The sequence below is a fragment of the Electrophorus electricus genome, chromosome 20, assembly GCF_041902795.1.
Source record: "Electrophorus electricus isolate QZ-2024a chromosome 20, ASM4190279v1, whole genome shotgun sequence".
Classification (NCBI taxonomy): domain Eukaryota; kingdom Metazoa; phylum Chordata; class Actinopteri; order Gymnotiformes; family Gymnotidae; genus Electrophorus; species Electrophorus electricus.
In genome coordinates, this window is record NC_137516.1 from 11690001 (window position 1) to 11699893 (window position 9893).

At 39.4% G+C, this 9893-nt stretch overlaps 1 protein-coding gene across 2 annotated transcripts in view; it reads right to left on the reverse strand.

Moving 5' to 3' along the window:
- The window catches only part of insra (insulin receptor a), a 45667-nt gene extending 36341 nt beyond the window's left edge, over positions 1-9326 (reverse strand). Inside the window, exon 1 of one of the 2 annotated variants that reach the window (XM_081703102.1) lies at positions 8019-9326. In XM_081703102.1, coding sequence (XP_081559228.1) covers positions 8019-8094 — 76 coding nt within the window. In that variant the 5' untranslated portion in view covers positions 8095-9326. The remainder of the gene's footprint in view (positions 1-8018) is intronic. The other variant, XM_035536505.2, reaches the window with a different exon arrangement.
- Between the last annotated feature and the right edge of the window lie 567 nt (positions 9327-9893).

Here is a 9893-nt window from a genome sequence, read left to right on the forward strand (position 1 = left end):
CTGTGACTCCAGCTAAGATACTATTCAAGACCCTGAAGGTCCTAGGTCTCTGGAGTACGAGTCAAGCCTCAATTCTCTGGACAAGTCCGAATTGAGTATCAAGTCCTTAGAACATTTTTGTTTAGTCTCATTATTTACAGTTAATGCTCTAATTTATTTATGAATTTGCTAACGTGCACTCAATCATAAAGAGATGGAACTGTGTCTGAAAACCAATGTTAAATTCAGGCATCTGCAAACTAACATTAGCTAAAAAGAAAATGGCAGAAGGACTATGGACCATGTATCTACAAAAATGAGAAACTGTCTAAAATGATATGGAGCTTACTAGAAAAAGTATTTTAGTTATTGATCTAGCTAGTAGCCAGCTAGCATTCTTTTTACCTTAACTATAAGCTAGCTTTAGACATGCATGCAGTCCATACCAATCTTTCAGTGTGTTTTAAGATGTCGTATAAAAGTGTGTCATTTTGCCAGAGTATCTTCATTTTAATGCTGCATGTAGCACCATGATTTTGAAGAATTTTTACCTGAAGGTGGTAATTAAAGGCGATTAATTTAACATAAACATGAATGCTGAGAGATGAATATTAAACATTTCTGTGCATAACCATCTTGGAACTGACAGCCAAGATGCTCACTTGAGATGAACTATGCAAATGACCAGTTAGAGTCTTGTTTTTTTCCCCCACACTTAAATTTCACAAGTCTTAAGTCATGAGTCGAGTTAATCTAATGTCCCAGTCGAATCATCAGTCTTTCAAAATATGAAAGAAGTGCAAATTGAGTTTGAGTCACTGACTTGATTCACCATCTCTGGAGTATGGCAACAAAAAATAACCCAATGGCCACAATTTATTGCCAATTAGCATTAGTTTGTAAAATAACTGTTATAACTGATTGCATTGTTAAACTGTATAAAATGTTCAAACGCTACAACAAAGCCACAATTGACAATACAAACAATAACTTCAAAACTGACAGCTGCATCTTTGTTACAACTCTCAAACAAACAATGCTGCGTTTAGTCATATGTGATACAGAGATCAGGAACATCCCGTCTGTTTTATCGGTTAATTTTTGACTCTTCATAACATGTAGGAGATTGAAAGTAATTTTAATTACCAAGTATATCAAGTTTATCTGAAACTTTTTTATTAATTTGAAAACAAACCCAATATAGAAGAAAAAAAAAATCACCCAACTGTCCTCACGTATATGAAACAAACATTAATAATTAATACGAAGCAGTATGACAAATTTATATTAGTCAGAATCTGGTTTATGCTTGTCAATCACATTAAAGACCAGAAAGTCTAAAGAGAACTTGGAGAAAAACAAAAAAACAAAAAACAATAATGGAATGTAAATCTGAACTGTCAGAAATAAAGGTGTTTTAAGGTAAGGTGCTCACGCAACCATGAGATACCAGTGCAGGCGGTGGCCCATCTGCATTCACTAATTTATCTGCCATTATCATTTCCCATTACTTTTCAATGAAAGCATATCAGGCCAGTTAAAGATTAAAGTTACAACTTTTACAGCTTTTTACAGCTTTGTTTTTTCTCGTTGGATTATCATCTGGTTGGTTACGGTAGGCTCTGAGTTCACTTACTTTTGTCTTAGATTCTGTGAAATTCAAGGTTTGTTTTCTAAATCTAGTTGTTAGTTGCTTGGTAGCTGTGATTACTCACTACAGGTGTAGTTTCACCCTGACCTTAGGTGTGAATTGAGGGGCGGGCTCAGCACTTATTGAACTGACTTAAATTAGGACGACTCCGCTACAGACACATGTGTCTGTAGCAGCGGTAATCAACATCTAGAGGAGGTTTGGTGGTGTTCTGAAATCAGTTAATCTACATCTCACCTACAGGACTTTACAAACTCAGCTAAGTATCTTCTTATATTATCTCAATCCTTTATCTCAGACATCCACAAATCTGTCCTCTGCCTTTTCATTGACGCATTCTCCGAGGCATCTTGGCAGGGGTGGTGGCACAGGTTTACTAATGTCCCGAGAGTGGCGTTTCACTCCACTTTCCTTCTGTACTCTTTCCATCTCCTCTTTTGAATTTCATGCCATTACAGTGTCTTTCCCCACCAAAGTTCTTATCATTGTCATCTACCGCCCTCCAGGTTCCCTAGATCACTTCATTGATGAGCTCGACATCCTTCTGAGTCATTTCCCCATTGAAGGAAATCCACTCATTCTCTTTGGGGACTTCAACCTTCCATCAGACAAGCTGCATTCCTCCTGCATCCTTCTGCTGTTGACAGCATTTGACCTCGCCCTCAACCACCCTCCTCCAACTCACAAAGCGGGCAATGTTCTGGACCTGATCTTCACCCGTACCACCACAACATCGGACATCGCAGTCACCCCCCTCCACCTCTTGGACCATCACTTTCCATCCTTCTCTGTCTCCCTTCCTTCTCTTTCCATCCAGTCCTCTCCAACATGTTCCTCCTTCCTCTGTCGCAATCTGCACTCCATAACTCTCTCTTCCCTTACTTCTACTATTTTGTCCACCCTTCCTCATCCTGACTCTCTACCCTCTCTCTCTTTGGATACAGTTACAAATACTTTCATTTCTATACTCTCCTCATCAATGAATCTTCTGTGCCCTCTCTCCTCTAGACCCGCTAAGTCCTCCTCACCCGCTCCCTGGCTAACAGAAACACTTCGCTGCCACAGGAGAGAACTAATGACTGCAGAGAGGAGATGGAGGAATAGATTCATAGATTCAGATCTTAGCTCATACAAGTCTCTCCTTTCCAAGTTCTCACTGGTAGTAACATCTGCAAAGTCATCCTACTACAGGGAGAAATTGGAATCATCATCATCTGATCCATGCAGGCTCTTCACAATTTTTTCTTCTCTCCTTAATCCTCCCCCTCCCCCCCTTTCTCATCTCTTACTCCGGAAGATTTTATCACCTTCTTTGAGGAGACGGTTGCAGCAATCCGCCAGTCCTTTTCCTCTGTTCCCACTCCTCCAACTAATGTGCATTCCCCAACATCCAACTTTCTGACTTCTTTTTCTCCTCTCTCCACAGATGAAATTCTTCAACTCCTGACCTCCAGCAGTCCGACTACATGTCTGCTGGATCCAATTCCTTCTGCTCTGTTCCAGACAATCGCAAGAGATCTGCTTCATTTCATCTCTGTCATCAACAACAACTCCTTATCTTCTGGATACGTGCCTACTGCATTCAAAACCGCCAGGGTGGTACCAATCCTCAAGAAGGCCACACTTAACAGCTCCAGCGTCACCAACTACAGACCAGTATCACGTCTCTTACCTCTCAAAAGCCCTTGAACGAGCAGTTTATAATCAATTGTCTCTCTTTCTCACCCAGAACCAGCTGCATGATCCCAATCAGTCTGGCTACAAACCGGCACATTCTACAGAAACGGCCCTCGTAGCGGTGACTGAGAAACTTCATGCCCCTAAAGCTGCCAAACAGTCATCTGTTTTGATTCTTCTAGACCTTTCAGCAGCCTTTGACACAGTGAACCACAACATTCTTCTCTCTGTTCTTTCCAGGCTTGGTGTGACTGGCTCTGCTTGGAGATGGTTTCAGTCCTATCTGGATAGACGGTCCCATCAGGCGACATGGAGAGGATCCACGTTCAAACCGTGCAGACTCTCCACTGGTGTTCCACAACGCTCAGTATTAGGCCCCCTTCTCTTCTCTTTGTGATGTAATATCTTCTCATGGTTTCTCCCAACACTGCCATTCCGATAACACTCAATTATTTCTTGCTTTTCCACCCTCTGACATGCAGGTCTCCAGACGTATCTCGGCATGCGTGACTGACATCGCGTCATGGAAGACAGCCCACCACTTGAAGCTCAACCCCAGTAAAACTGAGCTTCTGTTCATCCCAGGTACTCCCACCCCTTATCATGACCTCACTGTTTCCTTTGAGAACCCCCTGGTATCACCACCTTAAGCTGCTCGTAGCCTGGGCATAACTTTGGACAACCAGTTGTCGTTCTCAACTCAAGTTTCTAATCTAACCCGGTCTTGCAGATTCCTCCTTTGTAACATACGAAGGATTCGACCCTCTCTTTTGCAGGAAGCTACCCAGGTGCTTGTGCAGTCTCTTGTAATCTCAAAGCTAGACTACTGCAAATTGCTACTTGTTGGTCTTCCTCCAAGAGCCATTAAACCTCTACAACTTGTCCAGAATGCAGCAGCACGACTGGTCTTCAATCTTCCCAAGCTCACACGTTACTCCACTGCTGCGCTCCCTTCATTTGCTCCCTGTAGCTGCACGCATCAGATTTAAAACCTTGATGCTTGCCTACAAATCTAAAAATGGACCAGCCCCTTGATACATGAGGTCAATTGTCAAAGCCCGATCTGTACCTCAAGTACTTCGAACCTCAAGTACGGCGCGGCTTGAAATACCTTGCTTCAGGTCTCATGGACGACAAGCATCGAGACTATTTTCTGTCCTGGCTCCAAGGTGGTGGAATGAACTCCCACTTGTTGTCTGGACAGCAGAGTCCTTTGCAGTCTTCAAACGCAGACTTAAGACCCATCTATTTGCAGAATATTTAAAGGACAACTGACACTGCTCCCTTATTGACTGACTAATTTGGTACTTATTGTAGGGCATTATTTATGCTTTTTAACAAACTCTAGCACTTATTGTTTATAGCACTTATCATTGTTTAAGATAGACCTCATGTATTTTGGACTTCTAGGTATCAGCATTCATCCCTGTATTCTACAGTATTCTAGTTCATTGGTATGTTTAATTCTAACCTATTATACTGTACTTGGATATATTCTATGAGTAAATGACAAAGCACTTTTGTAAGTTGCTCTGGATAAGAGCGTCTGCTAAATGCCGTAAATTTATCAAAATTACATGTCACTCTTTCAGATATGTGCTAACAAAGCAACCAAGCAGCAGAAGACAGAGGCATTATTTCATAAGAATAGAGCTAGTTTAACTCCAAATCATTAATGTCAAAGATTAGGTATTCCTCAGAAAAAAAACCTGAAGATACAATTAACTCTTTCGACTGAAAACAATAGTCTGTTTTTTCTTCCTAGTGTGACTTAAGAACACCTTAACACAAGGATACAGAAAAATTATAATCCAAGTTTAAATAAAAGAAATAAAGTTTATTTGACTAAACAAATTTCTCAGTGAATAACTTGTTCTAAGAAATTAGGTTAATATAAATTACTACAATGTGTGAAGAGGTGACGGCCAATAGCAGCAGAGTCATAGCACCTATGCAGCCTGCATCCTGTCAGTTAACCTAAATGTATGCAATGCAACCAAGAAGGCAAGAACAAACTGTGAGATCAGCAGGATAAACTGTGAGATTATTACCTATGGCACCTGTGAGAAATAAACGCTGGAAACAAAAGGAGGATATTTTTTTAAATGAGCATGGATGCATTTAAACAGTCTGCTGGAGACCACTCAGTATGTGCTACAGAGGAAATTGGACTCTATGTGCATTTCTAAAACCAACGAGGCCGACAGTGAGGCCCCAAAATAGTCTCCCTCATCTCTGCAGCCATGTTCTCATGCAGGGAACACAAAGTGGGCCAGCTTCCCAATTACACAACCTGTTTATGTTAAATCAACCGACCAAATCTTGCACAAACTGGTTTTCATGACATTACTCAACCTCTAGATTTTATAATAAGGAGCTGTACAGCTTTCGGGTGTGACTTCATTTGTTGCATGAAATCTATCAGGTAAAGACATTCATATCTGAGATGCAATACAAATGTTCCTGTTAACTTATGGTACATAATCTAATGCTATGCAAAGCTAACCAACTCCTGTGTGGTTGGTACAGATGAACATAAATGGCTAGCTTTACTGGTACTTTCAAAAACAAACAAAATTAAGCAAACCGAAGTGTTTTTGAAAAAGGAGTAATCACTTAATTAAAGATAGATTGCAATAAAGGAAGCAATCAGCCTGTGTCTTACAGTGCCAAGTAAGCAACAGGTGGTAGCCAGTTTATCACTTAATGTGTTTTTTGTGGTCTTAAATTTACAAAAATTGAAACATGTTTGTACATTTACAAAATTACTCAGCAGGTAAACTTCAAAGTACTGCATGGTCTTCATGAGCAGCCATATAGAATGTAAACTGAATGAATGATGAAATGCCTGCATCCTTTTGTCAAAATATTTGGACAAATGTCTTCTGCTCGTGTTATTCTTGATAACATTTTATTCTGAATATTTAATATATTGTGTATTTGATAATGACATAGCAAATATTCTGCTGACTCATTCAGCAATTTGTCCAGCTATTAACTATGAAATATTCAATTGCTGTCACTCATTGAAGCGGTGGATGGGAGGGTGGATGTGGCAAAATTAACTTGAGATTTTTTCCCCTTTCAAAAATACTAATCATACAAGCTTGGCTCTACCACACCCAAAGAGTTTTGGGACAGTCACGATGGCTTGAACAGGGCTAACATTTAAGAACACTTTCAGGAAGGGCAAATAACAAGAGTAATGCACAGTGGGTGGCCTGACTAATGCTCAGTAATAAACCCTAAATAATTTGAGGAAGAAAAAAAAAAAAAAGGATTCAAAGATTAAATGCATTATCTTTATGCATATGGCTTTTACTTAATTTGCTTTTCATCTCAAATTCCACAAATGTTTACATTTCTTTCTCTGTATCATAAGATGGCACTGCTTCTCAAGGGGGATAACATTTACTCTCATAATCTCATTACCTCGGGTCCATGAGGGATAACATTTACTCTCATTACCTCATAAGTAATAACATTCATTGTCAGTACCTCAGGTCCATGTGAGATCTGCTACAGCAGGACCACCAAATAGCAACAGCAGGAAGGATATAATGCACTCAAAGCAAAGAACAAACCACGTGGCCTATTTTGGGATGCCAACTCAATCTTTGCCATCACTTAGTGAAGGCCAGTGGGACCCCTGCCGTTCAGTGACCCAACAGGGGCTTCAGAGAGTCACTGTGAGCTGTAGAGCACAGCTCTGCTTGCTGGGCAGGTTTGCTGGCTAAAATAAAAACTTAAGTAACTGGTTCATGGTTAAAAACTAAAACATGCTAATTGAAGGTTAAACTAAAGACAAGCCAATGTTTGTTTTAAAGTTCAACATGACCAAATGTTTCAACAGGACAGATATATTTATTTCATCTATTTCAGGAAGTCTCCCCATACCATGCAGAAAAACAAAAACATAGTTTGGAACATTGTTTAAATCACAACACAGACATTTTCTAATTAGAATCTAGAAATGAACAGCCCTCATGATTTCACTTGACTCTCCACAGCTTAGAGGGTAAAACTCCAAGCTTTGATGTTAATGGAAAAACAAACATCCAGTGTGCAACACTGAAACACATTCAATAAGGACAAGACTGAAGACAAACAGTCCAAAACCCACTGCTGCTAAAGCTATTTCAAACACAGGGTAATAGCAATACCAAGAGCCTTAATTAATAATTAAATTACACATTTTACAAGTATATCAACAATTTAGTTAATAATTGGGTCTTTTTTCCATTGTGTTTTGTCTAAGAACAGGATATAATAGTCAAAGTTAACAATCAAGCTATATTCTTTAACTAAATGACTTTTTGTTTTACTAGGTAACTCCAACCATTACAGTGCTCCTCGGGGTGGGCCTCTCCTTCTGGTACTGATTTTGAATCCTTGCACCCATGTAAACGTAGTATTGATAAGCGGCCTTGGCAATCGTTAAAAGGAATCCTGCCCGCACTAACATCACCTGTGTGTGTGTGTAATATATATATATATATATATATATATATATATATATATATATATATATATATATATATTACACACACACACTTTGCAATCTGTTGCTTGGCTTGTACACCGTGTTCCGTGGTAGGATGCGAATCTAACCTTCCTATACAATTATAGTTAGCTAGCTTAGATTTTTACATTTCCAATTGAAATGTGTACGAAAACCAAAGGATTTAACTAAATTATATAAGATACTCACTTTCTCCGTTTGTTTGTTGACAGTTCCAAATAGTGTAGACTGAGACAACCAAAACAATCAAAGTCCGTAGTCGCATCGTGACCACGCTTAAATGGTAAAACGTTGTTCCTTGTAGCGAAATTAGTCGGGAATCGAAAAGTGCCTCGTTTGATTAAAAATACGCTTATTATGTCAAAGATAGTAGAAACGTAAAAAAAAAACAAAAACAGAAAACTTGTCACCCCCTCAAAAAAAGGGGCGGAGAGGAAACTTCAACGTGTTCAATTACCTAGGTTAGCTATGTTAGCTAATTAGCTAGCTATCTACAATGCACTGTACGCAAGCGGTTGCTAAATACTTCTCGAAGATTGCTAGGTAGCGAGCTTACATTCAGAGTAACCATCGACATAAAATACAGTGCGTGTGAACATTAATTATGGTTTTCAGAGTCTTCATTTTGACACGTTCCGTTTGCACACGTTCCGACCTACTTTAATGTTAACCCCAAGAAAAAAAACTCTTGGCTACCAGCGTTAGTTATCCTGGTTAGCAAGCTAGCTAGCGAGTTACTCGCAGACCAAAGGAATTGCCACGCTACTCGTGAATTAAGGCTAAATCAAATTTAACTTCGCTAGTTAGCGGTTAGATATTTTGGAATCGTTTCAAAAAAATGTTCGCAAAGTTTTAGTTTTCTCCGGCCCCCTAAGGCACTAAAATATTATTATTATTATTATTATTATTATTATTAAATAACAATAATAATCAACTAGCAGTTGTGGTATTATTTGTCAGATGTTTCCCGTCTTGTAGTGCCGATATGTTTTATTCTCACGTTCGGGTGACAGTTTGGGTTGTGCTAGCTGACTTTCTAGCGTGGCTTAGGAGATTTCACGGGTCACTGCGCGTCAGAGCCACTGTCTAACCATAGCGAAGCATTTGGCACCACTGTCACCTATAAAGCAGTTAGCACACCAGCGCAAGCCCTAAAGTGTAACTAACTCTCCACAATTACTGCATATTTGGGCTAGCAGGTCTTGAAGCGTAGGCAAGACAGCAAAAGCTGAGATTTCGGCGAGGCTTCCACCCGAGTTTTCAGCCGTGTCGTTGAGGCTTATTAGCGAACTGGCTCATCTGTATAAAAGGGAGCGAAGATTCTTTTGATGAAGCTGAGCGCAGTTATTCTTCAATATTCAGTCGAATCATTGAAAACACATCGAAGTAAATTAACAGAATATACAATCGGAAAAATAGATTTCCCCACGCTAGAGGTAGCTAGTGCATTGATATGTCTCTCCTTCTCCAAGGATCCCCTTTCCTGTATTTGCGCCAGTAAACAAGACCTGCCAGAAAGCCAGACAGGGCAGCGACGAAATGCGGACTGGAATTGGACTGGAGAGTGTGCACGTACAATGTCAGAATAGCATTTACAAATTACGTGGAGGACGAAGTTAGACCAGAATATAATAGAATCCACAAAAGGTCATGTTCATAATACTTAACGTATACAATCAACATAGACAACCGAGTTTATTTAAGACAACTGATTTTCAGATCATGCAAGTAAAGCGTTTTGAGATTTTCCTTGGTCCTGGAATCTTTAATCAGCTCTTCCACTTTAGGCAATCCAAAGACAACTTTAATAAATAAACAATGTAATTAGAAAATGGGGGAAATACAGTTCCTCCCAAGTTGTACGTAGTGCAACATGATACTTTCAGAGTGTTTTCAGTTTGTTTTTAAAAATCTATGTAGCATTAATTTTACCTTTGAACAAACAATGTGAACATGTCACACATTCCCCAACTTATCAATAGTCAGCAAATATAAACCTATACATAAGATCAATACTGTTCGATTTTTTTTTTTACCTTTCACTTTTTGTTTGATACAAAACAT